General features: G+C 46.7%; 1 protein-coding gene across 1 annotated transcript in view; it reads right to left on the bottom strand.

Moving 5' to 3' along the window:
• The window catches only part of LOC144799051 (mitochondrial inner membrane m-AAA protease component AFG3L1-like), a 275,930-nt gene that overhangs the window by 229,588 nt on the left and 21,411 nt on the right, over positions 1 to 24,931 (bottom strand). The window contains exon 3 of the mRNA XM_078670217.1: positions 20,544 to 20,612. Within this exon, the coding sequence (XP_078526343.1) occupies positions 20,544 to 20,612 (69 nt within the window). The remainder of the gene's footprint in view (positions 1 to 20,543; positions 20,613 to 24,931) is intronic.

Genomic DNA, 24,931 nt, shown 5'->3' with positions numbered 1-24,931 from the left:
AGGGGTAAGATTAAAATATAAAACGGGGATGGATATAAAGTACAATGATCAGACATCCACATGAGTGCAGACATGCTTTAGCCAATGTAAATTACCAAAGGGTCAGAGGCTGTCATACAGGCTGTAACAGATCACCAACTGAATGGTGTATTTATATATTCAACAAATACAAGAGTCCCCTTTTCCCTGGTTCTATACGGAAAAAATCTCAAGCGGTCATCTATTCGAAAACTGCTAGATTAGTAGCCGATATGTTGAATATAGCATGGACTCAACACAAATTAACGAATTTACATGTACAAAATATAACCCTTATACATCAAAATATTGTATATTTTTAAAAGAATAAGATCAGCAGAGTACAATACAATACTTTGTGATCCTTTCCAAGCACAGTATTTATATATTCATACATGGGACTCAAATGCAAGGATTTCCTACCTTATTAAAGGAATAAACTAGGAACCTAAATAGATAAATTATTACAAGATATGCATAAATGTACTGTATCACATGCACTACTAACACAGTAATTCAAAACTGGGGATATGTGAGTTTCTAATGTGACAGAGAGTGATAACATGGGAAAACAGTTCTGCACTCATGAAAAAACTGTCCACACTCACATTTACTAATACTAAGTACCCCAAGTAGGGGAATTTAGGTCCACATGGTCATTGCTTGATGCAATACGCTCTGTAGTCAAACACTGGTAGGAGGGAAGGATGTTAGTTAAAGAATATAGATAACAATGTATTACTAGCAAAGAATTAGATGTAGGGTTTACAAAAGGTTATAAGACAGCAGTCATTGGATTATGTATGATCACACCCACTATTTTGCTAGTTAAAATGCTGGTTTATGGACTTTGAACAATGGGGCACTAACGTTAAGCACCCACTGTAGGTGTTTGACCCCTAAAGTACGTGTGCAATTGGCTAATACCCGATTGGCATATTTAACTGGCCGATAATCCTTAGTATGTAGTACTCTGTGTACCCAGGGCCTGCAAGTTAAATGTCAGTAGTGGATTGCAGTACTGATTGTGCCACCACTACAGTAACAAAGTAAAAACATGACTCTAAGCCATCCACTGCAGCCTAACTGTCCACCTTTAAAACTACAAAATTCACTTTTTACCAATTTAATACTGTTAAGTCTGTTTAATGTAAGCCCTAATTGCCCATGGGGCAGGAAGAACAAGTTACTTCCCTTCGGTAACGCTTTTTCTGGTGGATACAGTATCTGCCTGTGAATATTTCACCTTTTGAATTACCCCGGCGCCAGCATTCCACAGAAATCCTTTTCTTAGCTCTCCCACGTTGACAAGGACGTCATAATAGCAAGGCTCCGCACGCGACACCGTATGACATCAACGGAACCATAAGAAGACCTCATCGGCTTACTGACGTCAGTTCCACAAATTTTTTTCTGTGCCTCCGAGGCGAACCGACAACATAACACAAGTATACACAGTATATATATACAAATAGTATATACATAAGAAGAAAGGAAAAGCCAATAACCAAAGACTTTCCTAGCATCAAACTGTATTCAAGAAAATGACATATAGAAAATGACAATGTCAAACAGCCAGAATTCTTTTCAGTATAAGCAGGTGGACAATGGGGAGGCGGGGGAGTCAGTGAGGAATCCACAGGCAGATACTGTATCCACCAGAAAAAAACGATACCGAAGGTAAGTAACTTTTTCTTCTGATGTATAAATCTGCCTGTGGATACAAAATGTATACCTCACCTTTTGAATTGAATCCCCAAGCGGTCTCACTCCCAGAAGAGGGTGTCCACCTGCCTATACCAAAAAACTTGCAGTACAGAGCGTGCAAAATGGCCATCCCCCCTAACCTCCGAATTCAAGCAGTAATGCTTCGCAAAGATGTGGAGGGAGGCCCAAGTTGCCGCCTTACAGATGTCTACAACAGGAACACCTCAAGCCAAAGCAGAAGAAGAAGACTTAGCTCTGGTGGAATGAGCTTGAATACCTTCAGGAGGCTCCTTTGCCAGGGCATAGCAGATCTTGATGCACAAGACGATCCACCTGGAGAGTGTTCGCTTGTGCACAGCTTTGCCATTCATGCGTCCAATGTAGCCCACGAAGAGCTGATCATCCAGCCTTAGTTTCCTAGTTCTGCCCAGGTAGAAGCGGATATTCCGCTCATCCAATTGATGAAGTCTCTCCTCCTCCTTGGAAGGGTGAGGGGGAGGATAGAAGGTAGGTACAGTAATAGACTGTCCTAAATGGAAAAGTGTAACCATCTTAGGCAGTAAAGCAGCCCTGGTCCTGAGCACCATATAATCTGCATGAATGGTTAAAAACTGAGGTTTAGAGGAGGAGCCAAGATGGCCGTCGGGACGGTCGTGTAAGCGCCCGGCTCCGCGAGCCTTTCACTCCTGCATCGATATCCTGCCTCTTTTCCTGTGCCTGTGTTGCGGTATAATAGAGATTGAAACGCGCTGACACCACTAGCGTTCCTCCGAAGTCTCTGCCTGCTGGTATTACGGAGATCTGGACACGCCGATTTTCCTCCATGGTTGCCCGTGGACCCTCTGCCTGCCGCCGCCGCTGGGCGCTGCTTTACCGACGTCGGAGAGACGATCTGGGGAGGCGCTGTTGTTTGCGGTGCTGCTGCCGGCTGCAGTGGGAGATGGTGTGTATCCTTCACGGAGGTGGCGAGTTCCCTCAGTGCTGTAATGTATACCGGCGAGGTGGGATCCCCCTCTCGTAATACCTCCCATTGTTCCTCTGCTGACGAGCTGAGCTGCCTCCATTTTGGGACATCCTTCCTGCCTAGGGTCGCCCTCCTCGCCTGAAGCACAACTCTGTACTACAAGCCGTGTCTCTACCGGTGTCCCGGCCTTTCTCCCGGGGTCCGTGTCGCCCTCCCCTTTCCATTGTGGTTTCATCGGCGATATGGTACTGGCGCTGGTTTTTCAGGACGGGGTGATGAATGCCTCCTTATCTCCCGGGAGTGCTATCCTGCCTAGTCTTGAGAGTGGTGACGGCCCGACGGCAACTACCTACGTCGCGGACAGGTTGGAACCGCAGTGGGACCTGACTTATGGCGACATCCTGGCAGCGCTCGCCGGCTTAAGGGACACATGGTTGCGATGCACCCAGGAGCTGGGTTGGAAGATTGACGACGCCATTTCTGCCCCGAGGCGCCTGACGCGATCCGGCTCTTTGCTGCTTCCTATCACTCCTGGAATGGATAGTATGTTTCTGCATGCGTGCTCGATACAGCGGATGATTCCTGGCAACAACGGATTGTATCTGTCGGTTGACGGAGCTGCTGTTACATTGTCTCCCCCCACTCCGAGAATTGTGACTTTGTCGCTGCTTTCGTCCCCATTGCCTCGCTCACCGCCTTCCCGGCTGCTGACCCTCCTGGCCGCCTTTGCCTCTGACGGCTTTTTCCTAAGGTGGTGGACTGTTTTTCATCCTGTGCATGAGGGGACGATGGTATTTTTGAACACTGGACTTATTGGTCAATGGAGACTTTCATTTCATCTTCTCCTGCTTCTTCTTGGTTGGGGGCGGCCATCTTGTCCCTTTGTTCTGCCTTCGATGAGCTCCCAGCGGTGGCCATGTTTGGTGGACTTTCGACGTTCGGGCCAGGGCTGATGGTGTTCTTCTCACTGACTTTGTTCTACGGGCGATGATTCGGACTGGAACGCTTTCTACTACGTTTGAATGCGCTGTTTTAACTGTTTCTTTCCCCCACTTCAGGTTGTATTAATCTGTCCTGTTGTTGATCCTTTTTGGTGGGGTATAGGTTTCGTGCGGGCTGTGGAGTCTGGGAATAATTGGTTCTGGCCCTCCTCCGGGTTTCGGTGCTCTATGGGAGTTTTAGATTGGGATGTTCCTTTCTTACTCTCATAATTTAGGTGTTTTCCTAACTCTTTCCTTTTTCTTTTTCTCTTCTTGTTCTATATTTCGGGTTCGCTGGGCGACAGACACACTGCTGGGGGGGGGTAGGCCGTAGCCTCCGCATGCGTGTAGGGTGGGGGGTGGGAGAGGGGTCTTTAGTTTATTGGTTTTGGTTTCTATGGTGCCTTGGTCTCTCTTCCTTTTGTCTTTCTTCTTTCTTCTTTTGGTCCGTGTGTCGGATTATTGCGGGCGGGTGGCGGCATGCGTTGATTCGATTGCTGCTTCTGTTACCTTAGTTACACGTACTTTGAGCCGCCGTGCCGCCTGGGGAAACTTGACTTTTGGGCTGTTGAACTGTCGGATTGATTTGTCACTTCGGTGCTGTTATGCCTACACGGACTCTGTTTTCTTCATATATACTTTGTATTTTTGATCTGCAAGTGCAAAGCTGACCTTTATTGTTGCAACGAAAAATGTTTAAAATTAACCTTCATTGCTCCTTCGTCACGGTATCATGATGATCTAAGCTGTGGTCTTCGATGCTCGCTTGTGGTAATGATGTATTACTGTGTCGCTATATTGTGTGCGCAGGTGCTTTCACAGTTTTTGTGGTCGGCCGGCCGGTTGGTTGTGGGCCCGTATTTTGTCATCTTAATGCACAATAAAGGTTTTTGGGAAAAAAAAAAAACTGAGGTTTAGAACCAAGAGCCTGCAGCTCACTTACCCTCCTGGCCGAGGTAGTAGCTGTAGGAGGATGGATATCGGACTATGGTTACCCCCAACTTTTTGCCTAGTGTTTAGCTGGTTTTCGACTTAATTTGCCTGGGATCCTGCTAATCAAGGCCACAGGCTATCTGCTCTCACTGAATTCAAATTCAAATTCAAAATAGCTTTATTCGATTTTAGTTAAAAGAAAATCACAAAAGCACAAGTAAAAGTACATTTAAAACTTAAGTTGCATAACCATTGAGAACGAGAGATCATTGTAAAAATGGGATACAGAAAAGTAATGTGCTAAAATATAGTTTTCGAGGTAGGAAAAGTTAATTATTTGATATTTCTAGTGTTTGAGGTATAATGACAAGAAATGGGCTCTCACTGTAAAATGGACTCCATGTACTTTAGGTACATACCTAATTGGATGTTGGGTCACCTTGTGAGCCCCTTTATAGTGTACAATAGGTACCCAGGGCATAGGTGCATCCAAGGCCTACCAGGGGCTGCAGCATGAATTATGCCACCCCTGGCTGGCCATCCAAACTGACACAACTGGCTGATCCCTCAGCTGGGGCAAGGTCGTGTAATCACTCCTTGCTTAGGTATAGTATTCCTATACCTACCCTTATATATAGACACATATATACCTATAAGTCACTCCTATGGCTGGCCTTAACAATCCTGAAGGCAGAGTGCTTGGTTTTATGTGAGATGAGGCTCTAGCATGAGCTGAGCCTGTCTGCAGCTTTCGGAACCATGTCCTTATAGCTGTTCTATGATATAGCCATACCATATACTCTTAAGTGCATTATAAACCTTGCGGTTAAATGCTAACTCTGGTTTGGCTTTATCAAAACATGTTGTGTAGGGTGTCATACGCTTTGGAATACAACCCCCTCGCCAGTTCTGGGCACGGGGGTAGCATTCCACCCTTCTAGAGTGAGAAGGCATGTTGTTCTTGTTAATCCCGGTTAAAGTTAACCAGAACCTCAGCATCACAAAGTGGATGCTGCTGCCACAGACACAAGTCTGACCTCCTGCTGCTGGGAGTCCTTCCAGCGAGGGAGGCTTGGACAATAGGTTTCCTGTCCTGGGAGGTGCTAGCACCACCCCAGACAGGCCATAGTGTATTGGGGCAGGGAGCGCTGAATGAAATGAGAGACTGCCTGGGGCACACAAGGTGTCCCATGCATAGCCCGGTTCAAACCAGTTGCTGGGGCACTCCAGCCCCAGCTCTGGCGCGAAACGGAACAAAGGGAAAGGGGTGTAACCACCCCCTTCCCTGGTCCCAACCATAGGAGGGACCTAGCAGGTAATCCAACCCCTCAGATTAGCATATAGGTAGGAGCTAAGTCAAGAGACTTTAGATTTATCCTGAACTGAAACTAGTAACGAAACTCTGGACCTTCGACGTTCTACTGCAACTAGAAGACTGAAGAATCTCCCTTGTGGTCAAGGAGTGACCACCCTGTGCAAACAGGCACCATCCAGCGATCTGCGGTTTACTTTGTCGACGCTCCTGCCGGAGCCCGAGCACAGAGTCCGACAAGAGCCAGACTTCCAGACTTCTTTGACCCCGATCCACAGCAAAGCGGAGACTCGTGGAGGCGACGAGAGACGTGGGACCGGCCATCTTGAATAACCTGCTCTTTGCTACTTGTGCAGATTCTGAGGCACCCTCGAAATTGTGCATTGGGGATTGAGAAGCCCCAACCCCGAGCTCCTTCTGCACCAACGCACAGCCCTCCACACTCCACGAGTGCCGCGTGGGACCTGCTAGTGTTTTTGTGCTCGACGCGTCTGTCCGGTTACTTGCCCGTTGGCTAGTGGCCTCTGTGACGACGAACCTTTGAACCTAAACCACCTGCCTGGTTTCTCCAGGTGGGCCCCTGCTTCCCTGCAAAGGAGAAGCCCCGTAGACCTTGCTGGTCTAATCCTAAGCGAATATTCGATTCCTGCGTGGGTTGCATTTGCCAAGGCCTGTTGACTCCAATCCGGAAGCAGACGCAGCCAACAACGAGATCCTTCGTGGGACAGTCCGTATCCAGGTCCTGGTCGTCATCGACGCCTCCTGGTCCACGTGGCTGCAGAGTCAAGCTTCACGACATCACCCGATTGCTTTGCGACATCGCCTGGTTCCTTCCTGGTCACTGGCTAGTGACCCAGACTCTGTCCCCTCTGCTTTCAGGTATTCTTCATCCTCGATCCGCCCTTGGATCTAACCGGACACTTCTCTCTTGGTCGCCTGCAGCATCTTTTTACAGGTCTCCATAGGAATCAGCGACGAAACCCGACACAACTTGACACCTATGCACCCGGCTCCTGTGGGTGAGGCAACGCGGGCACTTCGGTGCTCCTGTAGGTATTGACTATCCTAGTGTCCTAGTTTTCAGTGGCTTTCTCTTAATACATCCGGAACTGTCCTAAAAGAACTAGTTTCTAACTCTTACGTTCCCATAGTTTCCCTATGGTAACTCGCGTGTGTGAATAGACACTGCACACGCATACCGTGTGCCTACTGCTCCCTAACTCGTTAGCTCAGCGTAGCCCCAGCGATTCCCTAGGCCTTAGGCCTATCCTGTGTTCGTGACGTGGTTCTTATACCACTATTTTAGTATATGGTTTTACGTGCCCCTAGGGCTCTACTGTATATTGTGCAACTTATTGTATGATAATTAAGTAACTTGTTATGTGCTTTGTCCTCTGACCTCATAAAGAGTTCAGAGGGGTTGTGTTAGTAATAAATACATATATATTTTATATATAACCTGTGTGGTGTCCTTTCATTTGGTATTCAAGGGGTTACATATGGTAAAATAGCTTGCTTCACATGCTCTCTGAAGTTTTAAAAGTTTTAACCTAAGACTGCTTTGTCCACGCTACCACTAGGATAGCTGGTCTATAAGGTTGACTTTACAACCATCACCATAAGGGTTGTTTGGACTGGTGCAAGGGGCTCACTAGAATAGTGATCATCATATACCAGGTCAACTTTCTCACATTGGTGTGCAGCGGTTGGGATAAGAGCTTGTTGTAGTTTTACCAATTGTAATCTTAAGATATCATTTGAAAGATCACATTAGGTACCTATAGGTACATATAACAAGTCTTATAATACTTAAGTTCTACTGAACGTAGTTGTTGTAGAGTAAAGGGCTTAGCACACCCTGACTACAACTGCTAGAAAGGTTTAGTAGGTAACACTTATTGTAGGTAGGTGCACACACCACACCTCACCAGATCAGCAGAACCAAGTGGATCTCTCCCAGTGGAGGTAGATCCTTTAAGGATACCTTCCAGATATGATACCCTTAATTTTCATGAGTTGAGGCACTTGTGCACAACTAGAAGATTAAAACAGGGTTCCAACCCTACCCTCAAGCACCTGATAGAACTCATGGAAGAGTATGATGTTCAGAAAGCCTCTAGTTCAGGCCCCTCAGGTAATACAGATGAGGTACTACCCTCAACAGAAGATGCCCCTGACCCTACTGTCATAGATGATGAGGAAGAGGTGGAGGAGGAAGATTCTGAGGAAGAGGTAGGCAGCCAGGTTCAAGTTAGGAAAATTAGCCAGGCTAACCTAAGCCTACATGGGGCTGAGGATGGGCTAGCCCCATACAGGCCTCCAAGTGGACTTAATCACAGGTATAGGAGGAGAAGGTCCCACTCCAGGGACTCTCTCCACTCTAATACTTCTAGGCACTTTAATGGCTCTGCTCAGAGGGGAATAACTTCTCCTCAGAGGAGAGAACAACAGGCAAGAATGAAGGAGGTCAATCTGAGGATCCAGAGGGAGGAAACTGCCCTCGCCAAGGAGAGGCTTGCCCTTGCTAGAGAGCAAAAATTGTGTGGGTTAGAACCCACTGGTGGCAGCAATATCCCTAAGGATAAAGATAGGTCCTATGATACTAGAAACCTAAGCAAGATTGTGCCCCCCAACAAAGTTGGGGATGACATCCACAAGTGGATTACTGCTTTGGAGAGGGCTTGCAAAGTACAGCAGGTACCCCAAAGTCAGTGGGCAGCAATCTTATGGCTCTCCATTTCAGAAAAAGGTAGAGATAAGCTCCTCACAGTTAGTGATGGGGATGCTAACAACTACACAGTCCTGAAGAGTGCTCGGATTGATGGGTTTGGCTTAACCACTGAGCAATATAGGTTGTTGTTCAGGGAAACCGAGAAGACACAGACTCAGGACTGGACTGATTTTGTAGATTGTGCTACTAAGGCTCTGGAGGGCTGGTTATTGGGCAGCAAAGTACATGATTATACAATTTGATTATGAGGGAGCAGATCCTTAGTAATTGTCAAAACCAGCTTCTACACCAGCACCTGGTGGACTCAGCTCTGACCTCTCCACAAGAATTGGGTAAGAGGGCAGACAAATGGGTCAAAACCAGGATTAGGCCTAAAAATCAGGGTGGTGACCATAAGAAGGATAATACCAAGCCTCAAGAGAAAGGTGAGAATAAATCCAAGGACAAGTCCCCTACAGGGCCCCAAAACTCCAATGGTGGGGGTGGGTCTCAAAACACTTCCTCTACCCAAAAGAAACCCTATTGCCATGTCTGTAAATAGCCTGGCCACTGGAAGACTGACAGTAGTTGCCCAAAGGCCAAAAATAAGGAACACATCCCACCAAGTAATACTCCCAGACCTCCTGTTACTATTAGTAGTAATCCCCCAGGTAGTGGGGGTGTCCCCAAAAATGTGGCTGGGTATACTTGGGGAACTCAGGTGGACTCTGGCCTAACCAGGTCCTCTAACAAAGAAACTCTAGTCTGTGAGGATGGCATGGGGTTCGCCAACTTTACTGCTTGTCCCAACACTTTGGGTAAGTACAGACAGGAGCCCCTGATCAATGGCCAGAAAGTTGAAGCCTATAGAGACACGGGGTTAGCATCACTATGGTGACTAACAGTCTAGTCCCCTCAGGACAACTTTTACCTGGGTTCACCTATTAGGTGACCAACATTGATGGAGTGCAGAAAGATCATCCCATGGCAGTAGTAAATCTCAGCTGGGGAGGTGTCACTGGCCCAAAGAGAGTGGCAGTGTCTACAAACGTGCCTGTAGATGGTCTACTGGGGAATGATCTAGAGATCTCAGCCTGGGCTGGGGTAGAACAAGAAACCCATTCCAAAATGGTAGGCCTTCCAGAAAAGGTTAGTGGGGCTGTGATGGCCACAGCCCCCAGCTCAAGCAGACTTCCCTGAAGAGGTTGGTAGGGCTGTGATGGTCACAGCCCAAACTCAAACAGATTTTTGTGTTGTGAAGCCTGAAACTATGGATCACTCCACACAGACAGAGAGTATTGGGGAGGAAGAAAAGTCTCCCTCCCACCAGACATTAGGTGAGAGTCAGTCTCCTCAGGGAACTGACCCTACCCCTTGTGAAGGAACTGCCCCAGAGGTAGTCAGGCCTAGCCTGGCAGAGCCCCTGATGTCAGTGGACCCTTCCAAGGTGGGACCCAGTCTGGAGCAGGTAACCTGCCCCTCTCTACCCTGCCTCAGTCAGCCCAGGGCTGCAGAGGACAGGGAGGCCAGTGGACCCCAAAGGGCCCCCTGTACACCGGACCCCCCCCCATCAGCAGATTAGGGGCACCAAAGCTAGCAGCCCTAGCAAGGTGAAAATTCCAGAAACTCCGGAGGGAACTCCCTTACTCTTAGTTAGGAACCTCCCCCAGATGGACTCTGTTGGGCACACCCAAACATGGGACCCCATCAGAAATGTAAGAACTAGAAATAAATCCCACTGATGCATAATGAAGGGAGTGGGAGGAAACGTATTGGTGAGTCCCTTAATGAACCTCATAACAATGGGGGACTTAAATAAAGACGACTGGCAGGAAAACAGAGGAAAGCCGACAAGGCTGACAACCCTTTACTGTAGCCACAGCACAACTCTGCTGGGCCAAGGAAAGTGAAAATTCTAGAACGTCAGATAAGTGGGCTGTCAAAGGGTCAATGAACCTCTCTCCACTCCATTTCACAAATTTGGACCTCCTAGATAAATAAACAGATTAACCAGAGCCTCAGCATCACAAAGTGGATGCTGCTGCCACAGACACAAGTCTGACCTCCTGCTGCTGGGAGTCCTTCCAGCGAGGGAGGCTTGGACAATAGGTTTCCTGTCCTGGGAGGTGCTAGCACCACCCCAGACAGGCCATAGTGTATTGGGGAAGGGAGGGCTGAATGAAATGAGACACTGCCTGGGGCACACAAGGTGTCCCATGCATAGCCCGGTTCAAACCAGTTCTGATGGGAGAGAGAAAGAACTCAGATTACCCCGTTCAATCTCCAGGCATGAAGGTGCAAGCTCTGGAGGTGGGGGTGTACAACCTGCCCCAGCGATTGCGAGAGGAGGTCTGCCCTGAAATTGAGACGTAGCTGAGGGTGCGACGAGACGCGAAATAGATCTGTATACCACATCCTTGTTGGCCAATCCAGACCGATCAAAACAACTTGGGCCCAGTCTTGGCGAATCTTCCTCAGAACTCAAGAGGGATGAGAGGAAAAGCGTAAAGGAGTTGCAAGCTCCAATCCAATTGAAACGCGTCTCCCAACGCTCCCTGCAATGGAAACTGAAGGCTGCAGAACGACGGTCAGTGTGCGTTCTCCTAAGTGGCAAAGAGGTCCACCGAGGAAACCCCCACATTCTGAAGATGTGTTGAACCAACTCTTGATGAAGCCGCCACTTGGCCGAGTAATGCCAACTGAGACTGTTCGCACGCACATTTAGCACACCTGCCAGATGACTTGCCATCACACAAATCCGATGGCCCTCAGGCCAGAGTCGCAGAGCCTCTCTGCAGAGACGATACAACCCTACCCCTCCCTGTTTGTTTACATACCACATCGCAGTAGTGTTGTCCGTCAGGAATGGAATCGAATGATTGTGATGGGAGGAAAGGAAGGCCTTGAGAGCCAAACGTATTGCCCACATTTCCAAAAGGTTGATGTGAAACAACCTTTCTTCTGGAGACAAAAGACCCTTGATCTCCAGATAACCCAGATGAGCACCCCACCCTAGAGTGGAGGCAGCCGTGATCACTATGGCCACCGGTGGAGGTGGTTGAAAGGGCTTTCTTTGAGACAGGTTGCTCTGTACACTCCACTAAGACAGCTCCACTGCAGTGTCTCTGGAGATTCTGATATTCTCCCCGAGATCTCAATTGTGCGGATACCACTGTCTGCAGAGGCACCACTGGAGTGCCCTCATGTGCCAGCGTGCATGGATGACCAACAGTATGCAGGAAGCAAGCAGACGTAGGACCTTCAGGACTGGAACAACCGCTCCATCTTGAAATAAAGGAATAATCTCCTGAATGTCAAGAATAGTCTGCAGAGGCAGGAAAGCTCGAGACAGTTGTGTCCAGTACTGCCCCTATGAACAGGTTGCACTAAAAGGGCACCAGGTGAGATTTGGGCACATTTATCGAGAAACCCAAGCTGAACAACAGCTGTGTTGTTGCATGCAAGTGACTCAGCACCATCTCTGGCGATTTTGCTTTGAGCAGCCAGCCGTCCAGATAGAAGAAAACAGGAATCCCCGACCTCCTGAGATGTACTGCCACCACCTCCATAACCTTTGTGAAACCTGAGGTGCCGCAGTAAGGCCGAACAGAAGGACCGCAAACTGGTAGTGTTGTGACCCCACTGTGAAACGAGGATAATTCCAATGTGACTTCAGGATGGGAATGTGAAAATACGCATCCTGTAAGTCGATCAACACCATCCAGTCTTCCTGCTGCAGCACCAGAAGAACCTGAGCCATGGTCAACATCTTGAACTTTTCCTGCCTGAGGTACAAATTCAAAACCCTGAGATCCAGAATTTGTCTTAGCCCGCCATCCTTCTTGGGAATCAGGAAATAACAGGAGTAACAACCCTGACCCCTTTCCTGCTCCAGAACCACCTCTATCGCACCTTTTTGCAATAAGGCGAGAACCTCCTGCTGCAGAAGCAGCAGATGATCCTCCGAACCCCTTACTTGGTGAGGAGGTAGAAACTCTAGAAAAGGTAGGGCATACCCATTTTCTACAAGATTCAAAACCCAACGGTCTGAGGTAACAGATTTCCAATCTTGCAGCAACTGTCCCGTGGTACCAGTGGTGGGGACAGGCGAGGAAGACTGCTGCCGGGAAGCTCCCCAAAGACGGCCTCTACCTCTTCCTCTGTACGACCTGTACAGAGGATTCTGCTGCTGCTGTTGCCGAGGCTGCTGATGCACTCGAAAGGAAGCAGCCTTCACAAAATCTCAATACTTCTTGTATCCATAGCCCCTGGGCTGGGTCTGCAGGCCCAAGGATCTGCCGGAGCCCTACTGTCCTTGAATCTCTGCAGCGCAGAGTCCGCCCTAGTTCCAAACAATCTTGACCCATCGAAGGAAAGATCCAGTAAGGTAGCCTGTATTTCTAGCGAGAAACCTAAAGATCTAAGCCAGGCATGTTTTCTCGTAACAACTGAAGAACCCATTACTCGGGCAACTGAGTCTTCAGTATCTAAACCCAACTGGATGACTTGACGGGCAGTCGCTTGTTGAATCTGAAAGTACCTCAAGAAAATGAACACGATCATCCTCAGGAAGTTTAGGGGCCAATTGTTTGACAGAATCCATAAGTGCATGAATGTACCTCACAAGCAAGTATGTGGTGTTCATAGACTTCTGAGCCATACTTGCTGAGGAAAACACCTTTTTGGCCGACTGTTTTCATTTTTCGAATCTCTATCCCCGGGGTGGTAGGAAAGGAGCTAGTTGACTGTTTGGAGTAAGAAGCCTGAACCACCAAGCTTTCTGGAGATGGATGGGCAAAGGAAAGCTGGATCACCAGGAGCAGGTCTATATCTCCCTGCCACTGATCTAGAAACTGCAGGCAAACAAGGGTTTCCTCCACACCTCCATAATTGGCTCAGTCAATGCCTCATTAAAAGGCAGCAGTGGTTCACTAGAAGAGGAAGTAGATTTAAGCAACTCAGTTAGGATATGTGATTTCACCTCCGCTGATATTCAGGAACAAGAAGACCCTGAAGGGACCATGGGTGGACGTTTGCTAAAGTGAACAATGGCCCCATACAAGTTAAATTAATACAATATCACAATTTAGTAATCAAAATTGGGATAACGAATGTATCGATGAAAAATAAAGAGTTTAATTAGCAATTAGGTTCAACACAGAGAAAATATACAAAAAAGTGAGTGAGCAAGACGTGACATGTTAAAGGGAAATCAGACTATTTCCTTACCGTAGGCAAGGAACTTCAAAAGTGACTCTTCAATTTGTGAAAATGTAAGTAAACAAAAAGTCACAATCAGAGTTACATCTCTTACTCCACAATTAGATACAAATTATAGTATAGAGTTGAAGATGTATGTGTCGACAACGTTTCGATCCCAATTTAGGTATAGGGATCTCATTAGGACTAAACGATAATACAAGTGCCTGGGAAATTGCTGGTAGGGTAAGTCGAGTACGGCCACGGAATTACCAGAAGGATAGGAGGCAACAGTGCGGCGAGCAGCCGGAGAGGTATGGAAATTAGGGGGCCTGGGCTGTCGTCAAGTCGTAGGCAATAGAGGGAAGATAAGTTCCCTTCCGGGAACCCTGACGGATCATCCGATACGGGTAGAGCCCACGCATTGCTCGTTTTCCCGATTGTGGCTTGAGTACACAGAGCACCCGGCTTGCTGCCCCTCATTCCTGGAACACTGCCTATTCAGGCTTGGATACCCAACTGCTCCATTGGCCTCACAAGTCAGGGTTCCTGGACGGGAACTTATCTTCCCTCCATCGCCTCCGACTTATTTGTACCTAATTGTGGAGAAAGAGATGTTACTCTGATTGTGACTTTGTTTACCTACATTTTCACACATTGAAAAGTCACTTTTTAAGTCAGTTGCCTGCGGTGAGGAAATCGTCTGATTTCCCTTCACCCGGTCACGTCTTGCTCACTCACTTTTTTTGTATATTATCTCTGCGTTGAACTTAATTGTTAATTAAACTCTTTATTTTTCATCGCTACATTAGTAATCCCAATTTTGATTACTAAATTGTGATATTGTATTAATTTAACTTGTATGGTACCATTGTTCTCATTAGCATTAACCTCAGCTGATGCCAAGAATTCTGCAGCTTTCTTGATCACCACATGATAAGGAGCGACATCCTGAGAGGGAAGAGCCTTTGGTGACAAAAGCTCCCACTCCGGGGAAGTGTCCAGGCCACTAGCCTCACGCAGCCCCTCAAATTAGTCTACAGAGTCGAGAATCTCTCCTTCCTCTTGCTGGTACTCATCTTCCTCCAGCAGCCTTTGCGCTTCCCTCCTGGAACGCTGCTTCGGGAATCGCGTCAGTGGCGCCAGCCGTGGCACCGGAGACAACCGCAATGGTATCGAAGGAGGCCCTTCCTACGTGGGCAGCGGCGCCGATCGAATCCCGGTCAACGTCTGTCCAACACCAGACGGCTCCCAGTGACTGAGGTATCGGAGTCGAAAACCTCGGCACATGGAACTACCAAGATGGAGGCGTCGGCATAAAAGGCACAATAGATGCCTGGACATTCTGTTGGGGGATGCCCAAGTTAAAAGCAAGCGGACCCATGGGGCCAGAGGGTACACTTGTAGGGTAGGATGCCCTGGCAAACATGCCAAACATCGCATTAAGGAAATGCGAAGGATCCGAACTGGTCCTGAGAAAGGAGGATAAGGATCCAAACTCCCTTGGTCTGGAATCAGAGGCCGTACAGGAGAATGGGGCCGGAGAATTTGGCGCCTGCACAAGTGAAGCCGCAGGCACAGGAGAAGACTTCCCGGGAGCCGGAGAATTCCTGGGTGCCTGAGAGCCTCTGGGTGTTGAAGAATCCCTGGGCGCCAGTGAATCCCTCGGAGACGGTGAGTGAACCGGAGTCACCTGCGGAGACGGAGATGGCGATGGAGAGACAAAGTCTTTTTCTCAATGTCGCTTAACAGGTGAGGCTGATCTACCTTTGGAAGAACGACACTGTGAAGCAGGTCTTCTCTTCGACTTCTTATGCTTCTTCGACTTTGATGTATGCAAGTTCGACGACTGAGCGCTTACGACCCCTATTCTCCTTTTTCAACCTCGCCATGAAGAGCTTGGCTTCACCTTCTTTCAGAGCCTTCGGGTTCATCTTCTGACAGCACGAACACCCTTCGCGTTGTGGTCCGAAGAAAGACACCAAAGGCAGTAATTGTGTGGTTCCGTCATAGACATATGGCCCCCACACTCCCTTCAGGGATTGATACCCGACTTCTTCAAAGTAGCCATTCCTACTGCAACACAAAGAAGATTGGAGAAACATAGTAATCAGTTAGAAATGGAGAGTCCCAGAAAAAAAAGTCATGCGTCGATGGCGCAGAAAAAAGGGAACAGACGTCCGCACGCAGACGAGGTCTTCTTATGGTTCCAGTGACGTCATACCGTGTCGCGAGCGGAGCCGTGCTATTATGCCGTCCTCATTAATGTGGGAAAGCTAAGAAAAGAATTTCCGTGGAATGCTGGCGCTGGGGTAATTCAACAGGTGAGGAATCCACAGGCAGATATAGCCATCAGAAGCATGGTATTTAAAAAGATGGACTTGCATTTTTAAGTTTTACATGTCATGGTAGAAAACAAAACTCCAAGGTAGGTTTCACTGTAGCAAGGCTGGGTCTCCCATAGGAAAGCAATTGATAACTTAGATTTGGGACTGGCTAGACCCATGATTAAATGCTCAAATTAATAGGAATTTAAAATTTGGTTGGGAAAGTCAGACTTTAAATTACTATTTTTAAAATGCCACTTTTTGAACAGGAAGAAAAGCCTCTAGGAGCCTGTTCTAAGATAATCCCCAACAGTCACCTGGCAGCCTGCTGTGAGGTGTGGCTTGCTCTCAGGAAAAGGATGTCCTGGGGGGATATGACCACTAAGTGCACAAGGTTCAAAGGAGCAGCACTTGTCACAGGTAGTTGCGACAAACACATATGCCTGCCCCTGTTATGGGTGGTTGGCGAAGGGACCTGTACCTAGAGCCGATTTTGCAAGGGGAGTTCCTCATTTTCCACAGACGCACCTCAGGGGGTGCCAATAGCTCTGACTCAGAGAACAAAGGTTCTGACATCTGGATTTGGGCAGAGAGATGCACTGTGGGATGGTTTAGTGCCAATCCCCCAGGAAATCATATAGAAATGGGTAGGGTTGCCCGTAGGAAAAAAATTCTTTATTCGTTAGGGTGTCACCCCCACCCACAAGCTAGTGCCAGGTATAATAGTGGCACCCCTGACTAACTTCCTCAGAACACTGCCGAAACAGAGGAAGGGCTGCACCTGCTGTACCAAAGGACTTGAATTCAGAAGAAGGACTGAGCCTGCTGTTTCCACCATGAAAAGAACCCACAAGGGCTGTACTTCCTCCCACTTGAACCCAAGACAGAAGAGTGGTCTTCAAGGGTCAGTTAGCTATCCTCCTGTTAAGCTCCAGGTACATAAAACCTGTAAGAAGCCTGCAACAAAGAAGAGCCCAGCTGACCAGTTCTAACTGGATTTGGCGAGACCCTGCTAGTAACTTCTAGGAGTCTGAGTCCTAACTCACTAAGTGGTGCCCAAAACGTCCTAGGCATTTGTCTAGTGTTAGTGTGTACTCTCTCCCGCTTAAGATTGCAATAGACACTTGAAATAAATTAAGGAACTCTTTCCTAAACGAATCAGAGGCTTCCTTAGAACCACCGGTGAAAAGGCGCCATCACATCGCGAGTCAAATTCAACTTTCTGGTTTGCCCCACTGAAAGCAGCTCGACTTCCAGAAACATTTTTAAGTCCCAGCATGGAGGGTTTCACCAAGACCAACGTCAAGCAGTGCCCTCCCTCTGATTCAGCCTGCATCCCACCTGCCAACAAGAATAATCCTTCAGAAAAAAAAAACTAAGTATGAAGTTAAAATTTTAACTGTTGGAACATGCTTGGTCCCTGTAGCCAAACAGTGCTTCATTGCAGATGGCCTTAACTTCTAACTTTGACCTATTTTGCTGCAGACATATACCTGCAGTTGGCACATTTGTCGATTTAGTGGCGATTTGCTCAGGATTTTTATTGTGTTGTGTTTTCAACTCATTAACTGTTTGGTATGGATAAATGCTTTGCACTTCTTTTCTTTGAGTTGAACCCGACTGCTCTGGGCCACAGCTACCCAGCACTGAGCTAAGGTTTAAATTAAAGTTACCTAACTGGACCAGACACAGAAAGTGACACTATTACTAGTGAGGTCCAACCAATCCACTTTCTCACACTTCCTTACTCTTGGTAACCATAGAACTTGCAGCTACACTAATCGGCTGTAGTGAGATTCCTAATGTAGTCACTCTCACACCTTACAACAATCTCATGTACATGATGCAACTCTCATTGTTAGAATCATTTTAAACAAGATTATATACTCTCTCTCCCTCAATTTGATGCCCCGATCAAAATAAGAAAATAGCATCCACACCTGAGCTGAGAGTCACACTACACACAGGCAGACAAGCATACTCGTTGGGTAAATAGTGAACTTGTCTTAGGCCATCAGGTATAAAGGACCATTTGTCTTGGACAGCAAAAAATGTCTTGCAATCAAAAGAAGTATGCATAGGTTTACCCAGCTATAATGATTAGAAATCTGGATCTGTGTATCTTAAAGGCAAGTCCCTCAAGCATAGGATACGTGTGCCTCGCCTTTGATGGATCATGGTACAAAAAAGTGGGTGAGGTTTCCTTATCCAGACAACAGCTGGTTCATCAGATACCTCGGTTGGTGTAGGCACCACCATTAAGCCAGTACACCATTTTGTGAAATACAATATTGGACTAACCCAGCGTAAATAACTGAATTTGTAAACTTGGTGAGGCAGCTGCTTGGAGCAACAGGTACCAACAGATAAAAGTAGAGAAACAGTACATTAAAATCAGGATTTCAAGGGCAGAACTCCAATACAAAGTATGACATACTATATATTAACATGTATGACAAAGAAACGTGAACAGAGGAGTAAGGAGGTGTTAAGGATTATTGTAAATTCAGACTCCAGTATAGTGGCCGGATGGCTTAAATGTCTAAGTACACACAAGCAAGGAGATATGGCGAGGGGGAAAGAGCAGGGAAAACCTTGTCGGGATTGCTGAGACCTCCGAGGGGAAACGGTTATGTTGTCGAACTTCAGAATAAAATCAGTGAAACGGTAAGAACTCCCAAAGACATTCTTCACTAAATGACTCAATTTTATAAAGAGCTATATACCTCCCAGGCGAATCCAGAACAGACAGACATCGAAAGTTATATGGATACGGTAGCATTGGCATGGCTTAATAGGGGGGCTAGAGAATACATGGACCAGCCAATAACAGTCTAAGACGTGAAACAGGTGATAAGTGGCATGCCGGCGGATAAATCCCCAGGTGCTGACGGATTAATAGCGGCCTTTTATAAGGAATACGCTGATATACTCGCACCATACCTGTTGCGGGTCTACCAGGAGGCCATAGATAAGGGGATATTACCCCCTACACTCAGGGAAGCCACCATTATAGCACTGCTAAAGCCAGACAAAGATCCTACCAAACCAGACTAATACAGACCGCTGTCGCTAAAAAATCTAGATGCCAAGATATACGCCAAGCTACTGGCCAACAGGCTACAGACTGCGCTGCCAGATCAGTCCGGTTTCCTCCCGGGTAGGTCGACAGCTCATAACTTGAGGACAATATTCGGTACATTGCACTATCTGGCCCCACACGTGCAGGCAGTGGCGGCCTTATTGGATGCCACGAAGGCATTCAACTCGTTGGAATGGAAATACCTGTTCACCTTACTGCCCCGACCGGGCTTTAGCCCTCTATTCACGCAACAGATACGAATAATCTATAATACCCCAATGGCGAGAGAGAGGATAAATGGGCTAGTGTCAGATTCTTTCACTATAACAAGAGGAACAAGGCAGGGATGTCCTTTCTCCCCGTTGCTGTTTGCAATCGCCACTGAACCTTTAGCAGCTAGAATCAGACAACATCATACTCAGCGTAGTATAGGCTTTACATCGCGGGGTCTGCTCATATCCATGTATGCCGACGATACGACAATATACCTGGTAAACCCACACGAAAACTTTGACATACTAACGAGGGAAATGGTACGTTTTGGAGGGCCGACAGGCATTCAAATTAACTGGGAGAAATCAACTTTGATACCACTTACTGAAGGCACAACTTCGTGTGAGACGGGATTTCCAATCAAATGGGCGAACACTGCCACGCGATATCTGGGCATTTGGATAAGTAGGTCAATACAAGAACTCTGGTTAGAGAATTATTGGAGGGTAATGAAAAAAAAAAAAACAAGTATAGTGGCCGGTCTATGATCAGCTCAAGCACTACACTGGCTGTTGCATAGCAGGTTAGTAGGCAGTTGCAATAATGAGATATTTAGGGACACAGCATTGAAATATCAATGTGTAGTAGATATCAGGAGTGAGAAGTAAGGGCAGAGCTACCAGGAATTAACAAGCTGAACTATCAGAGTTTTGAAAATCTAAAATAAGGTGTAATTAGGGTGCACCAACGATTAGCATTCAGCTTCTTTTAATTAAGGCTTCATGTATGCCTAAATTCTTACAGAACATCAGTCAAAAGGATGTACTGCTATAGCTGACAAGGATCCAGAGGAGTTACGATTATCACATTCAACTCGATTAATGATGCACCGAAAAATAAAACTTACTGGCAGCATTTACACTGATGTGATACTGTACATGTTGTGGAGCAGGCTAAATGATGTAGTACGCAAACGGCTTGTACAGACTAACTAGGCACGTAGAAAATGTTATTTTGTTATATAATGCATAATATGAAGTACCATAATAAGTTATGCAAAGCAACTTCCACAGAATAGCACCAGAAAATAACTATTACCATTCGATTTGGAAGGAGTTGATTCTGGGTCTGGATTTTCCTTCTTCTTCTTAAAATACTTCTCAAAACCTTCAAAAGAAAGCAGTTTGCATTTACAAATGCACATATCCATGCACCTTTTTGTTTCCAATCTCAAAGGTTTTTTTCTGTTTTTTTTTTTATATATACACATTTCCTTCTGAACTCCTTAGAACAAAAATACATTCCTGCTGTGTAACAGTTACTAAACATTTGTACAGTATGTTGCTACCATTTGTGTGGTCTTTTGTGTCCCTAACATTGTCTATTTACTGCAGATCGGTGCAAGCACACACAATTAGAGGTAAGAGTGTACGAGTGTGTGGTCTTTGAGGGAATGATTTAGTGTTGGAAGGAAGGTTCAAGACACTGTCCTACATAGCATGAAGTAACACTTTGCTCAACCATGAATGTTTATAAGTGTGAGGGAAGAGTTGTGCATTTATATGTATATTCATCCCCAACATTGTCACGGACCTCAAGGTTGGCAAATTTCAATCCCCAAGGTCTTTTTGTAAGCAAATAGAAAAGCAAGGTGTTGACAACAGTGCAGCGGAATCGGTTAGTAAGTGTGGTCTCAGAGGCGAAGTGTGGCCGAAGGCGCGCCAAAGGCAAGCCCGTCTGCGCCCGTCCGCGCCGAACCCGCGCCTAGCGCGGGAGACTATGCCCATTTTCTAAATATACACTACTCCAGAACGGAGCTGATTAGAATGGATATGCATTCCTGCAAACCTCCGCGAAGATTAAACCCGGTAGATCTTTCCTCTACCCTCAGGTGTGCTACGTGTGGCTTGCAGGTGATTAATAACTCTCCCTGCTTAACATATAAACAGCCCATCCCGTCGCTGGCTACAAACGAATGCCTTATTGCCCATCGGGGGCCAAACAACAATCATAAACCTGGGGCAGGGTGCACAGGTAGTGGAAACAGATTTTTAAAATGTATCTTGCTTAATACCAGATCTATGGTCAAACATAAATATGAAATTGAAGCACTGATCTCAGACCATGCTGCTGACCTAATGTTTCTAACAGAAACATGGGCATCCGATGTTTCAGGCCCGGACTGGAATGTGGCCACTCCGGAAGGCTATTCGGTGGAATATGTAAATAGAGGAGGAGCAGTGGGTGGTGGAATTGGGATAATCTATAAATCCCACTTAAAAGTTTTTGCACGCTCCCAACAAGACCTAGAAGCCGAAGCCATGAGCTTTAAAATTAAAAAACAATAACTACCTGATCTTCGATGGCCTGTTGATCTACCGGCCACCAGACCAGAGAGCTCCATTTATTAGAGCATTACATACCTACCTAGAAACTACCTCGGACTCGATTACCCATACAATTCTGGGTGATTTTAACTTCCACTTGGAAGCAATTAAGGACCCCGAATCAACTACACTAATTGATAATTTTCATAGCTTTGGCATGACTCAATTAATTTCAAAGCCCACTCACATTGCAGGACATACCCTGGACGGCCTTTTTACAAATAATAACAATGTTAAAGTTATCTCAATTCAACCAGTTCCCTGGTCTGACCACAATGCTATTTTCTTTAACCTGCAATTAACTAATCTGGTCAACCATAGGAGAGGCCTTACACTCCCTGAAAAAATACGTCCGTGGAAGAAGCTTGAACCCACTCCTTTGGCAAATATACTTGCGAAGGATCCCCCGAGACTTGAGCATGAAAACTCAAACAATGGGGCTCTTAAATATCATAACTGGATCAGTCAGGCAGTGGACGAGCTGGCTCCAGTGGAAATAAAAAAACATAGAAGACGGTTTGCCACTGCACAATGGTATTCCGCTGAGGTGAAACTAATAAAACTGAAATGCCGGCGATTAGAGCGGTCGTGGCGTTCAGACTACAGTCACCAAAGCAAATTGGAATACTATAAAGCCCTGCATGAATATAAATTAGCAATAGTTCTGGCCAAATCAACATACTTTACAAATAAAATCCAACTTGCCTCCAACACTGCTAGAGAACTATTTAAAACCGTCACCCATTTGACAAAGAGCCCCCGTGACACTGCTTTTAGTCCCAACCAGAACATGGTGACAAGCATCGCTACCTTCTTCCAACAGAAGGTCCAGGCAGTTTATGATGATCTTAGTGTCTCATCAGCTGACCCACCCACTGACAACAATACGATTATCATGATGCCTCACCCCAACTTATTTATTTATTTATTTATTTTGAGATTTTTATTGCGCAAACAAATACCCTGGGGTGTCTCGGCGCATGTGTGAGCTAACAAGACCATAATAGTAGAATTCACTGGTCAAATAACCATGTCTTTACGAGCCTCCGGAAGCTCATCAGGTTGGGGGCATTTTTGATATTTAATGGAAGAAGGTTCCAGAGTTTTGGTGTGGCCACTAAAAAGCGACGGTCTCCCCAAGTTGCCGTTCTGGTGCGAGGTACAGGAAGAAGGCAAGTGTTGGCAGATCTCAACAGTCGTTTGGGGGTGTACAGCTGGAGTGCCTCAGTCAGGAATTTGGGTCCTGTTCCATGCACTGCCTTATAGGCAATGCAGAGGGCCTCCTGTTTCCCTCTATTAGAGGAGATGCAAGTGATGGATTTAATCATACAAATGAAATCAGGTTCCCCACTTGACCCCTGTCCACCGCATGTACTGCATACGATCCCAAAGACTGTGTCAGCTGTACTAACTCCCCTCCTAAACAAGGTCATCACCTCCGGCGAATTCCCCACAAATTGGAAAAAAGCCTGTATCCGCCCCATCCTTAAGAAGGACACATTGGACCCTGCCGAACTTAAACACTACCGGCCTATATCTTGCCTGCCCCTTCCAGCCAAAATCCTGGAGAAAGCTATGAATAATGAAATGGTGAGATACGTAGACTCTAACAAGCTACTGGATCCATCACAACATGGGTTTCGACCTAGTTACTCAACTGAGTCCGCCCTGATAATGGCAATGGAAAACATACGAAGGACAATGGATGAAGGCGGCAGAACGGCCCTGATTCTATTGGACCTCACAGCGGCTTTCGACACCGTGAACCATCCTGTCCTTATAAGCAGATTGAGAACTCTTGGCTTTACCGGCACAGCGCGGACTCTTTTAAAATCTTTCTTGGATTCTCGAATTCAGCAGGTGCACTGGGACGGTCTACAATCCGATGAATTCACCCTGCCGGGTGGGGTTCCCCAGGGCTCTGCACTATCACCTACACTATTTAATTTGTATGTCACTCCTCTTGCCGCTCTAATCCAAGCTCATGGCCTACAATTAGTGTCGTACGCAGACAACACTCAAATAGTAGTGTCAATATCCCAATCAATCGAAGCAACAGCCGAGCGCTTTAAAACTTGCCTCATTAGTGTAAAAAATTGGATGAGCGGAAACTTTCTAAAATTAAACACGGATAAAACCGAGATAATCGAGTTCGGCCAAAAACCTTCCATTTGGAGTGACCTTTGGTGGCCCCCAGAGGCGGGCTCTTGTCCTAACCCTGCAGATAAGGTTAGGAACCTCGGTTTTATGCTGGACAAAGATCTTTCGTGCAAGGCGCAAATCAATCAGGTGACTTCCACCTGCTTTTATACCATCAAAATCCTCAGGAAAGTGCTACCATACATTCCGTCAGCACTAAAAAAGACGGTGATGGGGGCCCTGGTAATGTCCCGAGTGGACTATTGCAACGCACTCTACCTGGGCACTGGAGAAAAGCAGCTGACCAAATTACAGGCAATCCAAAATGCCGCAGCCAGGGTCCTGCTGAACCTACCGCGTCGCCATCCAACCTCTAAAGCCATACGCGAGCTTCACTGGCTACCTATTAGAAGCAGATTAAAGTTCAAAGCCCTCTGCCTGGTTCACAGGTCCTTGTATGGCAAGGGACCTGATGACCTTACCAAACTCCTTCCTCGGTACTCGCCGGCTCGAACTTTGAGATCAGCCAACCAAGACTTAATCTGCCAACCCAGAATTAGGAGAGCTCGTTGGGGCGGGAAATCTTTTTCCTACCAAGCCTCTAGTTTGTGGAACTCTCTGCCCCCTGCACTGCGCTCACAAAAATCCAAAATGTGTTTCAGAAAGGCACTGAAAACCTGGCTTTTCTCTCTGCAGTAGACTCTCATTCACACCGCTTTCTCTGCACCTTAGCGCCAAGACGCCTCGGCATTCGAGCGCTTTATAAATGTTTCAGTCAGTCAGTCAGTCAGTCAGTCAGGTTTAGTCCATGGCTCCTCCATAGTAATAATTAAGGTCCTATGGGTTGTTCGACAAATGAGCATTCTCTAGTAGTACCTTGACCCTGAATGGTTAACACCATTACTTTAACCTTTTTCACGTATTTACCTTAAATCGGGATTTGTACATGCACTTCTTTTT

Source organism: Lissotriton helveticus, chromosome 12 (assembly GCF_964261635.1).
Source record: "Lissotriton helveticus chromosome 12, aLisHel1.1, whole genome shotgun sequence".
Classification (NCBI taxonomy): domain Eukaryota; kingdom Metazoa; phylum Chordata; class Amphibia; order Caudata; family Salamandridae; genus Lissotriton; species Lissotriton helveticus.
Note: the sequence above shows the minus strand (reverse complement) of the source record. Positions and strands in the feature narration are given on the sequence as shown.